The sequence below is a fragment of the Megascapheus bottae genome, chromosome 3 (assembly GCF_031878675.1).
Source record: "Megascapheus bottae isolate mThoBot1 chromosome 3, mThoBot2.hap1, whole genome shotgun sequence".
Classification (NCBI taxonomy): domain Eukaryota; kingdom Metazoa; phylum Chordata; class Mammalia; order Rodentia; family Geomyidae; genus Megascapheus; species Megascapheus bottae.
In genome coordinates this window covers 83,818,771-83,838,286 of record NC_143511.1, presented here as the reverse complement: position 1 = coordinate 83,838,286, position 19,516 = coordinate 83,818,771, and the positions used below count along the sequence as shown (strand labels likewise).

Genomic DNA, 19,516 nt, shown 5'->3' with positions numbered 1-19,516 from the left:
TTTTATTAGCTTCCCCAAGAGTTTTATGGCACAAAGCCATAACTAATGATTCTGTTTTATGGAAAGTTATACATTCCAATGGGGCTTTGAAGACAGGCAGCAGGTAAGATCCAACTCTTTGTCAAAAGAAAGATTCCCTTGTTCTTTCAGTTTTCAAATATTTTCAGCTTTTAAACACTTGGGAAGTGACATGGAACACTTGTGTGGGTTTCTTTCCACAGCCAGGGCCCCGCGCAGACAGACTCAGGAAAGACCTGCCTTCACCATTGTGCTTCTCAATAGGGCCTGATTTTGTCCACCTATCCCTCCTCCTGGGGACATCTGGAGACACTGTTGGCTGTCACCTGCAGGGGACAGGACAGATGTCATTGGCATCCACTGAGTAAAGGTCAAGAATGATGCTAACTAGATATTGGAGACTCATTCCTATAATACTAGCTACTCAAGAGGCTGAGATCTGAGGATTGTGGTTCAAATCCAGCCCAAGCAAGAAAGTCCATAAGAGTCTTATCTCCAATTAACCACAAAAAGCTAGAAATGGAAGTGTGGTTCAGGTGGTAGTCAGCCTTGAGCAGAAAAGCTAAGGGATAGCATCCAGGCCCTGAGTTCAAGCCCCAGTAATCAATCATACACACACACCCACCCCCACCCACCCCCACACACACAATGCTGCTAACTATCTCATGATGTACAAGTTAGCTTAAGAGCAAAGAATCTAGCTGCAGATGTCAATGGTGTAGAGAGGGGGAATTTCTGCCTGGGCCCAGGCATCCACCCCGACTCTGTACCCCAGAGAAGCTGGACAGGCTTCCAGTGCTGGCTAAGGAGACTTGTATTCTTCCATTCTTAGGTATTCTTGGTGAATATTTTCAATGAGCTACAATAAAACATGATCATAAACAAAATGGGAAAGCATGCATAAGATCACCTTAGAGTCTGAAACACAATGGAGTATAGTGGAGCTTTCTCATGTCACTCTGCAAGTTTTCAGCTCTGCCCAACTTGTAAATTATCTACTGAAACTGTAAATTATCTACTGAAACAACACCACCAAAAACCAATCCTGCCCCACAGGACGACTGGATGAGGCATGGAAGTCTGCCAAAGGGGACAACCTCCACTACACTGGGGTGCTGTGACCCCTCGCAGCACGCAGCTTAGGAGGACATCTGCCTCTGATTTGTCACTGAGGACTGGGTCCCTGTCACCTCACTTCTCAGAACTTGAGCTCTCCTATCCTTCAGTCTTCCCGGGCCTGGTGAAGGCTGAATGATTTCTTGGGTAGGAAACCTGGTGAACAACCATATTTCACATACACCACCATATATGATGACCAATGATCCTCTTCAAGACATCACAAGTTATTCGGGGGATCCACACATCGATCACTTTGATTTTACAGAAGGTGAAATCATCTCAGAGGTGGAATGATAGCCAGGGCGAAGCCAGGAAACAGCTTCTGCTGGCCTCAGATCCTTTGACCCAAACTGGGCCCCCCACACCCATCTTCCTCTGCCTACTTCCAGTGGGGAGAAGGAAGGAACACGTTTGACAACCTGTCAGAGGTTCCTGGACACAGAACAAAATGCACGACTCCTATCTTGACTTACTACATCATAGCCCGTCGGGGCTCGGTTCCGAGATGCCACCACCCCGACTCCTGTGATGGGGTCCATTGATGTCTCTGGCAAGGCTTCCGAAAGGTCTTTCACTTCAGGCATGGTGGACTGGTTCTGGTTCGGTAAAAAAGGAAGAAAGAACACAATTCAAACTTAGTGTCTAATGTAAGCAAGAATCTTGGGCAACTATCCAGAGCTAAGCCAGCACAAGCCTGAGCTAGCTGAAGGCTCACTGGTCCCCTCTGACCCTTTCCCCGATCAAGAATCCAAATTCCATGTGCCTGTTCAGAAGGTCACTGACTCAAACCACAGGTTACGTCATTCTTAACTCTTCCAGCAAGCTGCCTGATTTCTTCCTTCCTTTCTTTCTTTCTTTCTTTCTTTCTTTCTTTCTTTCTTTCTTTCTTTCTTTCTTTTCCTTCCTTTCTTCTTTCCTTCTCTTTGTTTCTTTTTTGTGCTAGCTTTGGAGTTTGAGCACAGAGTCTGAGGGTTATCCCTTAGCTTTTTCACTCCAGGTTAATGCTCTACTACTTGAGTCACAGCTCCACTTTCTGGATTTTTGGTGGTTATTTGGAGATAAAAGTCTCATGTACTTCCCTGGAAGGCTGACTTCCTGCCACAATCCTTAGATCTCAGCCTACTCAGTAGGTAGGATTCAGGTATGAGCTACTGGCACCGCAGCCTGGTTTCCTAACATATACCTATAGTTCCAAGAAGGCTACCCTGACCATGGCTAACAGCAGCTTTTTTTATGTGCCCCTCCCCTTTCTTCTCTCTCTTTTCTCCTTTCCTCCCTCCCTCTCAATGAGGGCAAAAGCTTCCAAACCCACAGCCTCTACCACAAATATAGACTTTCAGCAGGCAAAGTTTTGCAAACAGAAGACATTAGACATTCTGGGCCTTGAGCAAAGGAATGGTGCTCGAGACCAGGCTGTGTCCTACCAAGTATGACTTCGATCAGGAGACGTTCTCTTAGGGCCTGTATTTTCTCAACTATAACATAGGGTCACAATACACACTAAGAGCATGTGCAAAAACTAATACATGGGCCTGGAGTTTGGCCTAGTGTTTAAAGTGCTTGCCTAGCATGCATGAAGACCCGGGTTCGATTCCTTGGTACCACATACATAGAAAAAAGCCGGAAGTAGTGCTGAGGCTCAAGTGGTAGAGCTCTAGCCTTGAGAAAGTCCAAGGACAGTGCTCAGGCCCTGAGCTCAAGCCCAGGACTGGCAAAAAAAAAATAATACATGACATTAATGGGGGGTACCCAGGGGCCCTCGGCAAAAAGCAGATGGGACTGGCAGGCATGGGGCACACAGCTCCAGGGTAACTGGCAAGAAACAGGAAGGTGCCATCTCTAGAGGACCAGCAGATCCCTTTGACAAGTTTCACTGTGGGATCATGAAGGCATTTACTCAAAGCTAAACATTAATTCTTGCTGAACACATTGGGTGAATGGCTCTAGATGGGACCAGAGATGGGTTATTGTGGAGAGCTTTGAAACTGTGTAGCCCAATTGGCTGAGAACAGGAAACAAATGAAAGAGGAAAGGGCACCTCATATAAATACAGTTGAGTGTTTCTAACAGGTCCAGCCATGGGAAAGAACAAGTTAAATTCCATCCTCTGGAGCAATGACACTCCAGCAGCTGTAGGCCTGCCAGACCTCTCCAGGAAGGCCCCTGCCTCCACACAAAGCAAATACTCTGCCTCCCTAGGCAGGCTGTAGAAACCCTGGTACTCCTAAGCCTGGAATCAGAACAAGGAGAGGCCATGGACAATGAGTACAGTCTCCTAAAGAGAAGCCATCAAAAGGCTGCGTGCAAGTGGTCTGTTTAGCTAGCAGAACCCACACGGGCTCCGGAAACAGACTTGTCACTGCGATGGAGACAGAGCCAAGTCCCTGATCAAGGCTAGGAAGTGCCTGGCACAGCTGCCCTCTCAGCTTCTATGTGTGATAAAAGCAAATGTAAGCTATGCTTTACTTACTTCTACGGAAAACAAGCTTACAGAAGGGCTAGGCAGGGGGTAGGGAGCCCGCAGCATGGCTGCAGAAATTTGCTATTCTCAAATTTCATCTTGCAGCCAGGTTTATCTGTATAAAGCACAGGGCTCAGTGTTGCCTGCACCTAGTAGGCATTAAAGATATATTTATTGATTATGCGTGCATGGGCCCAATATATAGAGTTAACTATTTGCACCTGATTGATCCAAAACACACTCTCAACAAAACATCTCTGTACTTGAAATATCCCAGATTATTAGGGATCACATTGAAAATAACATTGCTGTGGTTTGCAAAATATGGGTATTTGCTGCTGTTGGCTACCAAAAAAAAATGCTTTGCAATGAACAACTCATTAACAAATGTGCAAATCCTGCCAGTGTGTGAAGTATCACACTGTGAATTTAATAAAAAACATGTGAGATAAGTTGTTGGCTTTTTTAAAAAAAGATACTACTGCCTTTACTACAGAGAGGGAAGGAGAGAGAGGGGGAGAAAGGGGGGGGAGGGAGAGAGGACGAGGGGGAGAGAGAGAACATGAGAGAGAACATGAATCAGAGAAGGAGGATTAAGAAAAGGAAAATGAAAAAGAATAGAGGAGGATGGAAAGGTAGGCATACATTAGGAATATCTTATTGTCCGTAGCTTCCAGTCCTCAGGTTGCAATGCTGTGATGACAGGGCTCTCTTGCTCCACCAGGCACTACCAATTGCATGAAGGACAAGGATGCTGCTCCCAGAATGCACCTGGGGAGACACCAGGCAGCAGCTTCCAAGATGGCTGCAGGCTGAGCCAGACAAAGAGCCCAGGCTGTTGGTGCTAAGGAGCCCGAGCAGGGCCTGCCCAGCCCGTGCAGGCCAGCACAGCAGCGCAGCCCAGTGCATCTCCCCCGCCCCTCTCCTTCCCTGCCTGCTGTGCCCTGGGGATCAAGGCAGCCTTTGTGAAAAAGAGACAAATGGCTTCAGCCCACTCGGCAGTGGAGGAAGCCCCCGCCACCAGCCAAGGAGGCTTTTAATGAGAAACACCCAAGATATCCACGGCAGAGGCCATCGCTCAAAGCAGCTTGCCCTGAATTACATATTTTCTGACTGCAAATTACTTTTAACAGCATCTCTACCGTCACTTCAATTGACCTTCCTAACAAAAGGCCATTTATTAACTGGCGCTCCACGTTTCCCAGGCTCCTCAGAGCCTCAAGCCAGAGGCAAGGCATTGCAGAGCTCAGGGTTGCAGGCCAGGCCTCTGCCAATGGGGAAGAAGAGACCATGAATGTGAGCCTGGGGGGCAAATCTAAGCAGGGAGGGAGAAAGGACAAGGAAACCCCATACTGAAGAATAACGCTAACCTGCCTGGCGAGAGGTAACACTGGAGAACACACAAAATTTGAAGAGCAACTTGCAGTAACTCTGACTTCATCTCAGAAGCTCCTTTTCTGGGCTCTACCTGAACCTCTGAGTCCTAACTGCACAAAACATGACAATATTGCCAATGACTTTGTGCTGTGCTTTGCAAATCTCAAAAGGTTTCTCCTAAGTCAGTGCCGGTGGCTCACACCAGTAATCCTAGCTACTCAGGAGGCTGAGATCTGGGGATCACAGTTCAAAGCCAGCCTGGGGAAGGAAAGTTCATGAGACTCTTATCTCCAATTAACCACCCAAAGGTCAGAAGTAGGGCTGTGTGTTAGAGTGCTAACCTTCAACAACAACAATAACAACAACAACAACAACAAAACCTGAATTCAAGTCCCATGATCAGCATGAAATTAAATAAATAAATAAATTTCCCCAAGCTCCTTCTCATCTGGGAGGTGGCCTGGCCTTGTTAGTCAGGCTTTACAGGGGAGGAAGTACATCCCCAAGTTCACAGACCCCCCCAAGAGCAGCATCTGCCTCCCTAGCCAGGCCTACTTTCCTTTGTACCACATACAGAGACCAATACCCAGCCTAATCAAGAAAGCAGTTTCAACACTAATTATATTTTAAAATGCCAAAGCTCTTCTTTCTCTGGCCATAGCTCAATAAGTCAAACAAGGGGGAGAAAAGTACAGAAAGATAAAAGTAACCTGGGATTAATTTTCCATGCACCTCAGTTTCAAGATTCAACATTCCCCTTATAAATAATTTACAACAATAAAAATGAGCTAAGGCCATGTTTGTGTAGGATGGAGTAAATTCAGGCCTAATGAGGGAGAGCCAGGCACAGGAGGAAACAGGTTGATCTACGGCCCAGGGTTTGCAGGATGCACAGCACACAGGGACTCTTATTACCCAGTGCAAGCTGCAGGGCCAAGACGGACAAGGACAGCTCGATACAGAAACCCAGCCCCTCCAGCTGTGGATACCAGGAAAGCCAACGTAGACTTGGTGCTTTGAATGGCCACAACATGCTAAGATTTCCCGACTTCAACCTATCTGTATGTAGCCATGTTTTCCTCCCACTTGAATTTAGAACCCGGGCACTGTCTGAGCTGCTTCGCTCAAGGCAAGTATTCTACCTCTTGGGGCTATAACTCTACTTCCAACTTTCTGGCGGTTAGAGATAAGAGTTTCATAGATGGTTTTGGCCTGGGCTGGCTTTGAACCATGATCCTCAGATCTTAGCCTTTTGAATAGCTAGGATTATAGGCAGGAGCCAGGCAGGAGCCAGTGCCAAGTCAAGTTGGTTTCAAACACAGGCCAGAGAAGGAAGGCAAAGTTGAGTCCCCGGGTGTCACATCTGCTCTTGGGTGTGTTGATGAGGACCTTGAGGTTTCGTCTAATTTAGTCTCTGAGGTCATCTGGTCTCAGCTCTCATCTGCCCACCCTAGAATGGGCATACTGATTCTGCTATATATGCGACACACACAGTATAGAGGGCTGAGTCCATACTTAGAATATATAAACTCTCATGTGCACTCTGAGCCTGAGGCTCAGGGTTGTTGACAGGTGCTCCAATGTTGGTCCCTGAGGGTTCTTTCCTCCCAGCAAGGAAGAGTGGGTGTACGCGTATGCTCATTGTACACATACACATGTGTACACACATGTGTACACACGTGTGTCCCTGTGTGTGTGGACTGGCAGGGAGGAGGATGTAGTCTACCTCACTCTGCTCAATGCCCAGCACAGTGTGTCCAGCAGTGTTTGGGGCAGACTCTGCCCCACAGCATCGTGCCAAGGGTGTCAGCCAGGATCACAGAGGAGACAACTTCAACTACAAGGCCCCCGCACACAGATGGCAGGCCCACAGCTGCCTCGCAGCTCATCAAAGAACCAGCACAACAGTGTGATTAATCGAAGAGTCAGTGGCTCTGGCTTAACCCATGCAAAGCATTGTTTCAGAATCAAAGCCCGCCTACCACCCGGGTCTGGGAGAGAGAGCTAAGCTACTGTATCCTCACTGAATACTTACAGGCACTTTGATATCATCTCTGTTTAATTTCCACGGCTCTAGTGAGCCTGAGGTTTATCGTGATTTTATCAACTCCAGTTCTGCCATCAAAACCCAGCGAACCCCGGGCGCTCAGCCCTGCTCTCCACTGAGGCCCTTCCAGCCGCAGGGAGTGGGCTGAGGCCTTTAAAGTGCTTTCTGGGTGAGGATGGCAGGGGACAGGGGGTACTGCCTTCAAAGGAGGACAGCTTAGAAGCTGTGCCAGCACTGCCTGCTAGGGCCAGAGCCATGACTGCATAACTTTTGAGGAGAGTAATTTCAAAGTATTAAAGTGGGGGGGGGGGGAGGTTAAATCTGGATGCTGTAATTGAAAGGATAAAAACCAGTGGGTTAACTAAGTCTCAACAGAATAATGAACTTGTGATCAGATTGCTTGAAACCCAAGGGCACCAAAGACATAAACTGTCCTCACGTTGCTGGCTCACAGGGCCAAAGGAAAAGGTGCAAAAGCACAGGGTGACACTGGTCCTGGTTGTCCCCAGTAAAGCTGCAGCTACAGCCAGGTGATACTTTTTTTTGCCAGTCCTGGGGCTTGAACTCAGGATCTGAGCACTGTCCTTGAGCTTTCTCAAGGCTACAGCTCTACCACTTGAGCCCCAGCACCACTTCTGGCTTTTTCTATGTATGGGGTACCAAGGAATCAAACCCGGGTCTTCATGCTTGGCACTCACTCTACCACTAAGCCAAATGCCTGGCAGCCAAGTGACTGGGGGAAGGCTGTTTATCTGTCTCCTTGGAGGTGCTGGCCCTGCAGGCCCACGAACCATCTGTCCTTCATGAATACCGACCCCTTTCTGCTGACAAGCGAGAGACAGAAATCACACACAGCTCCATCCTCAAGAAAGGCAGACAGGGGAGTGCCAGTCTTGAGTGAAAAAGCCAAACAAGCATTCGAGGCTCTGAACTGAAGGCCTAGTATTAGCACAAAAAAATAAAGAACGCGGCTGGAGGCCAGGTTTCACCAACACACTCAACAACACTGCAAGGACTGACCTCCTGGGATGGCTAGGAATGAGGAGGCAGCTGGCTCACAGGGCGCCCCAGGGGCACGGGGCACAGGCTGAGGCAGCTCAGCAAAGCACAAGGGCCACCTGCATGCTGGACTGGGCAGGTAATGCTGTCCAGAGTGGTTGGGCGGCAGCAGGCTATGGCTACTTTGATATTTGGGAACTACAGCAAGGTTTTTTGCTGGGTTTTTTTCTTTTTTCACATTTGTTTTTCCCTCCTAGATCACAATGAATTTTCCAGCTAGGAAACTAACCATGGTGAACACTTTCTTTCCCCCCACCGCTTCCCTCTTAAATGTCAGTGGTGGGGGTTTTTCCCCCCTAAAAGAAGAATCTGGGGGGGGGGAGGGAAATGGGTACCAAGACATGTGAAAGGGTATCAATGTATGTGAATTAATGTACCTTCTATCTGGCAAATATCATGTAACCCTTTTACTAATTACAATAAAAAATTTTTTTTAAAAAAAAGAATAATCTAGGTACAGAAATGAATCAATTCAACCTTTGCTTAGATTTCTATTAACCATTTGATGACCAAACACACTTTCTGTAAGCTGCATAAGGCAGGCCCACTCTCTAAAAATAACCCCAGATTGAGTTCCACAGCACTGCCCTGGTCACAGCCCTGCTCAAATACCAGTCAGAGAAGGTGGTATGAGAGCAGGGCTTCCTCTACGACCTCACTGTCACCGCAAGGGAGGGTCACCCCTGCCCACTCCGATCACGTGTGGTCTGGCGGTGCCATATTGTCCCTGGTGGATAGGAAAAGGAGGACCTCACCACTGCCTTGCAAATGAAACCAGCCCAGGAGGCCTCAAGGGCAGTGGGCCCTCGGACAGGTGGAGGCTGTGAGTCACCTGTCCTGATGGCTGGTGTGTGCAGAGTGCAACATGCCAACTCAGTGTCAGGAAAAGGGGCTCCCAGGCCAGAACCATCAGCACACCTGGCTCCAATGTCACGGGATGGTGTGAGATTCTTCCTGGGAATTTGGAGGTCTAATGATTTTGCTGCTGACTTCCCAAATGACCTTCAAAGAAGAGTTTTTCTCCTGAGTACTCATGTGTGGACATGGCATCCTGATGGCTACCTGCACCTCAGCTGGCTTTGACACATTCCTGTCACGGGACATCCCTAACATGGCTTGGAGCACCACAGAGCACAGACGGTATTAGTTACTTTAATAGCAGCGGTGACAAGAATCCTGACAAGTTTGTGGCAAAGGAAGTTCTCATGGTAGACAGGAAATAGAGAGCAAGAAAGTCCCGCAAGTCTTAACCATTACAACACTGTTGTTCAAAAGCAAAGGGCAACGAACGTCTCCTGTGACTCAAGGAAAACTTTTTCAGCTATGAGTCTCTGTGAAGTCAAAAATCAGGGACATTTCCAAATATGATGCCGCAATAAACATTATTATTCCCAGGAAGGAAATTTGGAAACAGTAAAGAAGACTCAAATCAAAAAGCAAAACCAAACGCAAGCAGGGCAAGACTGAAATCCCTTAGCTTTGTGCCAAGCATTCAAACACTGTATTGTGCTGTGAGCATCCAGAATAGTCCCATCCCTATGGCCTTCCTGTGAGCAGCCCATGCCGCTGGCTCTCTTGGGCCAGCTCTACTTGTTGCTTGTGGCTTTCGTCAGCAGAGCTCTGCTTTCCTGCCATCTCCTGCATCCTGAGATCCCAGGGCAGCTTAGGCTTTACCCCCTCAGTTTCATGCATCTCCCTCTTAGGAGCTGCCTTACAGGGATCCCAACCCTGTTCTAGGCCTCCCTGTGGAATTTCCACAGAAGCCTCCATAAATGACTCCTGTAATCTACCAGCCTGGAAAGCCTGCATTGTGAAGGCTATGCCAAGCAAAATCTGCTACAAGCTCAAATTGTGTCCGGATTCCCTTGGACCAAAGCCACAGCAAGCTCTGTCTGGTCACTGGAATCCTGGAAAGACTTTTCAAAGGAAAAATCTTTGAAGTGAGTTTACCAATGTATTCCCTGGAACTTGTGATAGGTAGACTTAAACTCAGTATCTGATGCCTGCTTTTGCAAATCGGCTGATATTCTATGACCAAAGCCACACCTCCAACCCTACAAACTGGTTTTTGTTTGTTTTTGCCAATCCTGGGCTTGAATTCAGGGCCTGAGCACTGTCCTTGGGCTTTCTCAAGGCTAGAGCTCTACCACTTGAGCCTCAGCATCACTTCTGGCTTTTTTTCTATATATGTGGTACCGAGGAATTGAACCCAGGTCTTCGTGCATGCTAGGCAAGCACTCTACCACTAGGCCAAACTCCCAGCCCAACCACAAACTGGTTTTTTGTTGTTGTTGTTTGGGTTTTTTTTGCCAGTCCTGGACTTAAGCTCAGGGCCTGAGCACTGTCCTTGGATTTTTCTCAAGGCTAGAACTCTACCACTTGAGCCTCAGCATCACTTCTGGCTTTTTTTCTATATATGTGGTACCGAGGAATTGAACCCAGGTCTTCGTGCATGCTAGGCAAGCACTCTACCACTAGGCCAAACTCCCAGCCCAACCACAAACTGGTTTTTTGTTGTTGTTGTTTGGGTTTTTTTTGCCAGTCCTGGACTTAAGCTCAGGGCCTGAGCACTGTCCTTGGATTTTTCTCAAGGCTAGAACTCTACCACTTGAGCCTCAGCACCACTTCTGGCTTTTTTCCAAGTATGTGGTACCAAGGAATTGAACCCGGGTCTTCGTGCATGCTAGGCAAGCACTCTACCACTAGGCCAAACTCCCGGCCCCACAAACTGTTTTTTTAATGACACTAATCTTTTTTTTTTTTTTAAACAATCACCTCCTCATTATTCAAAGTCAAGTCAAACTTCTCATTTCTCAAATCTTTCTTCTGGTTGTTCTGCTCCTGCCCCTCACCATAAACCTGGCGAAATGCAATTGTGATAACCATGCCACAGCCTAACCGCTATGCCATCTTGAAGTGTCATCTGCCAAAGCAATTAGCCAATTACATACAAATTTGGCATCACTTAAAGTCTCAGGGCATGGACAAAATGTAAACAAGTTTTTTTGCCAGACTATAACATGAATTGGACTATAGTCCAGTTCTCAGGAGAGTCTTTGTTCCCATCTGAAACTTCATGAGCACAGCCATTACTGCTGGCATTCCTATCGGCTTTCTGGCATTCAGGGCTCCCACCGCCACTCCCCCACCACACTCTGAATAGACTCCAGGGCATCCCTAGCCCACACCTCTAAGTATTTCTTGACTCCTCTCACAGATCAGTTACAAAAGCTTAAGAACCACCATACAGCAATGGCCCCATTTCTCTGGCACCAGTTTTTCTGTTAGTGACTTCTCTCACTGCTATAACAAAATACCTGACAGAAACAACTTAAAGGAGGAAGGATTTACTTTGCCTCAGAGGTTTCACTCTGTGGTTGCTAGGCCACAGGGATGAGGACATAACATCATTATGGCAGTGGGAATTTGTGAGAGAGAAGGCTCTCACTTCAAGGTAGACAGGGAGTGGGGGAGGGGGAGGGGGAGGAGAGGGAGAGGGAGGGAGCACAAATAGGGGCCTAGGGACCAGGTAGAATCTCCACATGCACACCACTAATGATCTTCTTTCTCCAGCTATGAAGTATCCTCATGAAGTCTCCACCTCATGAAGTATCCTATGAATTAATCAATCAAAAACATGACCATATACAGCGACAATTCATATTCAAACCACAAAAGAGCTTCCATAAGATGCCCAGTTCTGCATTTGGGAGCAGGAGTCATTCAGCTGTGGCAAGTTTATGTAACAGTCCCCTGGGGAGGCTGTTAGAGCAAACAGTCCTGAGCCCCACCCCCTAGGGACCCTGGCTCCTGAGGTGGGGGCGGGAATGGAGGAAGGGGCGATTTGGGAAGGCTCTCAACTGACACTGAAACAGCTGGGTAATTATTAGGTGTCTGATGAGGGAATGAGGAATGGAGTAAACTGAAGGTGACCACTCATGAAGGGCAACCTCTGGACTATGTCTCCCAGTCTCTTCGTCCCCACCCTGAGTCAAGACAAGAATACTTCAGTTCCTCGCCACATCACCCATCCTCCCAAACCCTCTCCTGCTGCCCCCTGGGACAGTTGCTGAGACTCAGAATCTACACCACCCAAGCATGTGATCTTCGCAGGCATGTACACACATGCACTCGTGCAGCCGGCCTTGCCTCTCAGGCTCCTCCAAGTCACCTTTAAGCTTTTAGCCAAGGGACGTGGATAGCAGGCAGAGCAGAGGGTGGCGAGCTATGAGCACTGGAGTCAGAGGAACCAGGATTTGAACTGCAGCTCTGACATTTTAGGTGTGTGACCCCAGCAAGTGAATCATACTGGCACTGAGTTTCTAGGCTATAAAACTGGAAGACTACATAGTATTCTGTCCATAGAATTGTAATGTGCATAATACACCTAGAATTTGCATCAAAGGATACAACCAACAGAGTGAAAAGGCAGCTAAAGAATGGGAGAAAATATGTGCATACTCACATGTCTATCTGATGATGAGGGTTTACTATCCAATCTATAAAGAACTACAGTTAAACAACAATAATCAAGCCAAATATGGATGGCTCACACCTATAATCCTAGCTACTCAGGAGTCTGAAATCTGAAGATCTAGGTTTAAAGCCAAGTCTATGAGGCAGGCAAGTCCATGAGAACTCTATCTCCAGTTTACAAATGAAAAAGCCAGAATGGAGGCATGGAGTGCCACCCTGAGCAAGGCCCTGTGTTCAAGCACCATTAGTAAGACACACACACAATAAATAAATAATCAAACCACTCAATTAAAAAGCAAAAGATGGGGGCTGGGAGCTTGGCCCAGTGGTAGAGTGCTTGCCTAGCATGCATGAAGACCTGGGTTCGATTCCTCAGTACCACATACATGGGGGGAAAAAAGCCGGAAACGGTGCTAAGGCTCAAGTGATAGAGCTCTAGCTTTGAGAAAGTCCAAGGACAGTGCTCAGGCCCTGAGCTCCAGCCCAGGATTGGCAAAAAAAAAAAAAAAAAAAAAGGACTTGAGAAAGCACATTTCTCCATAGATGATATTCAAATCACAAACAAGCATGGGCAACATCACAACTTATGAAAACCACACAAAAAGTTACCATTAAAAAAAAACAAAAAAATACACCCCAATACCCAGAAAACAATCAACAAAGATGTAAAGAAAATAGAAACTCTATGTCCTGTAGGTAGGAATTATGCTAGTTTCAAAAAAATAAAAAACCTAAAAATAAAGTTTCCATTTGACCCAGCAATTCCCTCTTCCCACCCCCCCCTCTCTCTCTCTTTCTCTCCCTCCCTCCCTCTCTCTCTCTCTCTTTCTCTTTCTCTCTCCCATATATACCCAAAACAATTAAGAGCAGGGCCTTACCTGTGTTCAGGAGAGTATAACTCACAACAAACACAAGGTTCTACAGCCCATAGAATATTATTCAGTTTTCAAAAGGATGTCAATAAACCTGACCCTTGCTGAAACATAATGAACCTTGGAGGTATTCTAGCAAGTGAAATCAGCCAGTTAAAAAATTAAATACAATCTGGGTGCCAATGGCTCAAACCTATAATCCTAGCTACTTGGGAGGCTAAGATCTGAGGATCACAATTCAAAGCCAGCCTGGGCAAGAAAGTCCATAAAATTTGTTCCCAGTGAGAATTAACCAACAAGAAACTGGAAGTAGAGCTGTGTCTCAAGTGTTAGAACATCGGCCTTGAGAGAAAAAGCTAAGGGACTGCACTCAGACCCAAAGTTCAAACCCCAGTACTGGCATACATAAAAAAAAATATTCAACATGGAATGATTCTACTTCTATGAATTCCCAAGATTAATCAGACTCACAGAGACAGGAAGTAGAATGGTAGCTTCCAGGGGCTGTGGCAAGGGACATGGGATTTTGTTTCAAGAGTACCAGAGTTTCAGTTTTGTAAGATGAAAAGATTTCTGGATGTTAGTTACACAATCGTGTAAACATATTTAATGCCACTGAAACAGTCAAGATGGTATAAGTGTTTAACAATTTAAGGCATCTAGAATTATGCTTCTGAAATTTTAGCCAGCATTGGCACAACGCAAGTGTGCTTGTTCAAACAAACAGGGGCAGATTGCAGCCCAACAAGAGGACCCGTGGTCCTCAGGGAAGTCCTGGCGGAAGCATGAGCTACAAAGCTCCGGTGTGTGGCCTGGGCTCCAGGCCCGTGGGGCTCTCACATTTCTGCCTAGACAAGCTCCACATCTCGCCAGAAGTGTGTCAGGCAAACTAAACACATACCCACAGGATGTCCCCAACAAGGGAGGTAGTGTCACACACCCTACAGAGGCTTTGCCTCCCAGGCAGCTAGAGAGGGGAAGAGGCCATCTGACTCAGGCAAGGATACTACACACTGATAGTACAGGGAGACCATAGTTCTCCAGCACAGAAAGCCAAACAGGACCCTGGGGCTAAAGAAACAGGCAGGAAAGGAACAGCCTGGGGAGGGACAGCTCACTCTAGGAAGCCAGGCCTCACCTTCATGACCCAAGTGACAAAGGAGGCTCTGCTCATTCCACAACAGCCAGTCACCTGCTCTCAGTCCAACCACATCAGCCTCTTAGCCATTCCTTATTTTCATCAACACCTCTGACATTTTCCACAACTCCAAGGCCGCCATTACTCTGCAGTGTACAACAGCCAAAGACCACGGGCTGCGTGGATTCTGATCCCTTAGCAATACGTTCATATGGTTGTATAGTTTTGCAACACAAAACCAAGATATTCTGAAATTCCTTTTATCTGTTAACACCCCCACTAACAAATAATGTAAGTATTATACTCACAAAACTGGAATTGGCTATTAGACTGAGTCTCATTAGAGTACACAAAGACCTGCATCTTTTACAGTGTCTAGAAAAGTCACACGCATTAGCTCCTTCAGTCTTGATGACTGACTACCCTTTGGGGTAGGTTTTATTTGTATGCCCCATTTATAATTAAGAAAACGGAAGCTAGGGGCTAGTGATTCCTGCCTGTAATCCAAACTACTCAGGAGGACTATAGTTTGAGTTCAGCCCAAGCAGAAAAGTCCACAAGACTCTATCTTAAAAATTACTGGTGAGGGGTGTGTGTGTGTATGTGTGTGTGTGTGTGTGTGTGTGTGTATGTGAAAACATTATTGGTAAAAAAAATAAATAAATAAAAGCCATCTTGGAAGAGTAGTTCAAGTGGCTTAGTGCTAGGTGAGCAAGCAAGTCAAACAGGCATTGAGGCCTTGAGTTTAAACCGTGGTACTGGAAAAAATTCATTAATTAAAAAAACAAATTAGAGGGAAGGAAGGAACTGTGAGAGTCTCTGGGGGAATCTAAAGGTAGCCTGATATTCCACATAAGTCTCCAAACTCAATGATCAATTCCTACTTAGCATGATAACAATAAAATAAAAACTACAAACAGAAAAGCACTCTAAAGTAAACACATAAGCAAGTTTCTCTTCGGATTGTTAATTAACAAACCCTTAATAACAACTACTAGTTGGACTACAGGTGTAGTTCAACGGCAGAGCGGTCATCTAGCATCTGGGAAATTCTGGGTTCAATCCTCAGGGATGCAAACAAAAATAATAACACTTGCTAACTTTTCCTTCAGTATTTTTCTTACATCTCATCATAGTCTTCAGTTCAGTCCTCAGATGAGGCAGCTGACAAGAAAAGTTCATTAATTTTCCCAACAACACACAGTAAGGGGGAAAGCCACTAGTTCATCTGAAACCCTGCCCTTAGCCATGGTGCAATATTCTGAAAGTGAAGAAAGCCCACTGGTGACATTCAGGCAGGGCAGGACAAATACTTTTGGCCTTTATCTGGGATTTAAAAGAAGGAATGAAAATGTGATGAGAGGAAATGGCTTTAGATTCAGATGCACTGGCAGTCACCAATGGGTTTTGGCACCCAGGACCCTGAAGAGGCCCCAGCTCTCAGACACCCTCTGAGATAGTCTAAGCCTGGCACAGTGCCTCCTAATACCCCAGCAAGAAAGATGTCACCATCTCCAGTAAGCAACCTTCCGGATACCCTGAGTTTTTCTTCTTCTTTTTATTTTTCAGTTAGTCTGAGTTTCCACAGAGCTTATCTTCTAACTTTCCAAGGCCTTTCTGGTGCAGCTGATAATTCTTGTTAGCCTTGTTCAAGTGAGAAAGGTACAACCAGAAATGTATAATGCTTATTGATTATTGACAATGTTTACTGTATATTTCTGTGGAGAAATACATATACAATGTGGTTATGTGGAGAAGGAACCACTAGAGACAAAGGCCCCTACAGAGAAGTGAGGCCTGCTGTCTGTGTCTGCCTGTGTGGCTGAAATCCAGGGACTCCGGTGGGGGCAGGGAATAGGAAACAGGGGACAAGAGCCATCTGCCCAGCGCCTTCCTGAGGTTCTGCTCTGCGCCTTGCCGAACAGGTTGTGGAGAGCCAGGGGAAGGAGGAGATGCACATTGAATGGAAAGAGAGAGGGACTGGTTATCTAGGAAGTGCTGGGTGCGGATAACAAAGGGACAGGGATGTCCCTGGGGCTGCCCTGGCCCCTGGGCCTGCCCTGGTGCTGTGCCACAGCTCCCGACCCAGCCCTTGGCTCCAGGAGCGACCACCAGGCCGCTCACCAACGCCCCCCGCCCCCCGTCCCTTCTGGCTGGGTAGCTTGGTTCTGGAGTGTCCGGGCCAGGCCCCAGCATCTCTCATCGACAGACAGGTGCCCTAGAGTTTGAACGTCCAGGTCCCCAGCAACGGCTGGCCACCCCCAAATGATGCTGGAGGGGGGTCAGGTGCACCCACGTGACCACAGAGAGCTACACCCCAAGCGCCAGGCCGCTCCAAGTCACTGTCCCCGTCCGAGCCCCAGTGGGCCTCCTGCGACTCTCCGCGGGCTTGCGGGGAGAAGGGGTGCAGCTGGCTCCAGAGCCCCCGCCCCGGCTCCCAGCAGGCCCCGCCGCTGGGGGAGGGGGCGCCCAGGCGAGCACGGCTGCCCGGCCGGGCCTGGCCCGGGCCACGGATCCCGCAGGCCTCGGCCAGCCCGGCCGCTCGGATCCGAGCCGCGGGGCCCTGGGCACCCCGGCGCCGGGCACCCCGCGCCCCCGGCGCCCCGCCCGCCCGCCCGCCCGCCCGGCCTCACTTAACTGTTCCCCGCGGGGGCGGCGGCGGGTCCCGGCTCCGTCTCACGCAGAAGCAGCTTCTCATCGCCCGGGCGGCGCGGGAGGGGCCGGGCCCGGGGCCCAGGCGGCGGAGCCGGCGCCGCGGCGGGAGCGCCAGCCGAGCCTCCCCGGGCAGGCGCGGGGCGCGGGGCGGCGCGGGGCTCGGGGCGGGGCGGGCGGGGCGCGGCCTGGCGGCGGCGGCGGCGGCCACGACCACGGCGGCGGCCGCGCGGCAGGCCCGGTCCGGACCCCGCGCCGGCGCGGGCGGGCGCGCAGCGAGCGGAGCCTGGAGTCCGTCCGGAGCCGCACCCCGCCTGCCTCCCCGATCCCCCCCCACTCCGGGAGCCCCGGCCTCTGGCAGCCGCGAGGCTCTGGGATCCTCCTCCTCCCCCTTCCCGGGACCCCCCTCCCCCAGCCCGCCTGCCGCCCCTGGGCCTGGCTGGGTACCCCGGACCTGTCAGTCCAGCTGCAGTCCTCGGAGCCCCCTCCCCACGGTGGAGAGGGCCTCGGCTCGGCCCCAGGCCGCCCACCCGACCCTGGCACTGGGCTTCTCCACACCCCACCCCCTGCTCTGCCCACTGCCCAGCTGATCTAACGCCCGGCAGCCGGGCCTCTTAGATTGACCCCCATCTGCTATGCTAGCAAGGCTCAGCCTCCCCCTTTTGCTGGGCCAATGATTTATCCACAGAAGCCTGGAGCCAGGTGAGTGGGGCCTAGGAAACGTCCTGAGCTAGAAGTTTAACCTGGGGGACCCCTGCCCCAGCCAGAGGATAAAATGGGACTGGAAGACGAGAGAAGCCCAGAGCAGGGCCCCTGGAGATGCTGGAAGGAAAGGCGGGAGCAGAGATGCATAGTGTGCGGAACAGTCATAATTCTCTATGTACCTATGTGAAAACAGGGTAATCTGAGAGCTTGGTTAGGAGAACAATGGAAGGGGTGACACTGGGCAAGACGTACTGTATTGGTAAATTGACATGTTGAATTGAAATTCCTTTGTAAACAAAGATAACAGTAATGATAATAATAATAATTAATAAACAGACAACCGGATAGGCCGCATACCACCAAGCCTGCAGCCCTGGGCAGAAGGGTGGGCTGTTTGTCAAGAATCAGGCCAGAAAGCTGGCACCTTTAGAACAGAAGACCATAAACAAGTGATTCCCTTCATCCATTTGCTAATACATGGAGTCTCCTTTTCACACATTCTAGGCTTTTCCCAAAAAGGTGCCAAGCAGAATTGTCTATTAAAGAGAACATTCTGTGGGGAAGCCACCTGCATGTGGCATTGGTGTCCCTCAGAAATGCCAGCAGGAGGGGCCAGGAGCATGGCCTAGTGGTAGGGTGCTCACCTACCATGCACCAAATCCTGGGTTCAGTTCCCCAGAACCACATACACAGAAAAAGCCAGAAGTGACACTGTGGCTGAAGGAGTAGAGTTCCAGCTTTGAGAAAAAAGTGTCCAAGGACAGTGCCCAGGCCCTGAGTTCAAGCCCCAGGACTGGCCAAAAAGAAAAAAAAAATGCCAGCAGGAGAGATTGTTTTAGGGCAAGTTCTGTGATTCCGTCAGAGGCTAGACAATCTCCATACTATTTAAGCTGTTACATGGCAAAGAAAATAAAAATGTCTTTACCTCCCAGGTTTAGTATAACAACAGATACCAATAACCAAGAGATAATACCAAGAAGAACTGCAGATAACCCCAGAGAAATTTAATGTGGGTTGAAGAAAGCCTTCTGTAGTCTAATAACTTGAGAATGTTCTGCATCTATGTCTAGCTACACTTTGGAGAACTACCATAGGCGTTAAAATATGAGGAGGGCAAGGGTGGCTGTCCTGTAAAGGCCAGGATTGAAATTAAATAAATAAATAAAGGTTGGTTTAATCAGGTATATCCCAAATGCATCTGGGTCAAGACAACCTTTTCAGAATTCCTCAATTAATTTTCTATATGTGAATCACTGCTGCAGACCAACACACTTACGTACCAGTTACAGCCGGGAGTTTGGCCTAGTGGTAGAGTGCTTGCTTAGCATGCACAAAGACCCGGGTTCGATTCCTCATTACCACATGCATAGAAAAAAGTTGGAAGTGGTGCTGAGACTCAAGTGGTAAGCTCTAGCCTTGAGAAAGTCCAAGGACAAGGCTCAGGCCCTGAGCTCAAGTCCAGGACTGGCAAAAAAACAAACAAACAAAAAACAAAGCTACTAAAAAAAGATGCTAATAATGTGAGTCTCATTGGCTACAAAATATGTCAAAATCCACTATGAACAAACGATACTAATTCTGTAAGTGCAGAG

At 48.4% G+C, this 19,516-nt stretch overlaps 1 protein-coding gene across 1 annotated transcript in view; it reads right to left on the bottom strand.

The window, feature by feature from the left end:
* Nucleotides 1-17,329, bottom strand: part of Mvb12b (multivesicular body subunit 12B) — a 141,279-nt gene extending 123,950 nt beyond the window's left edge. The window contains exons 1-2 of the mRNA XM_090330651.1: nucleotides 17,206-17,329; nucleotides 1,611-1,733 (exon numbers count right to left, since the gene is read on the bottom strand). Coding sequence (XP_090186777.1) covers nucleotides 1,611-1,733; nucleotides 17,206-17,265 — 183 coding nt within the window. The 5' untranslated portion in view covers nucleotides 17,266-17,329. The remainder of the gene's footprint in view (nucleotides 1-1,610; nucleotides 1,734-17,205) is intronic.
* Nucleotides 17,330-19,516: the final 2,187 nt, after the last annotated feature.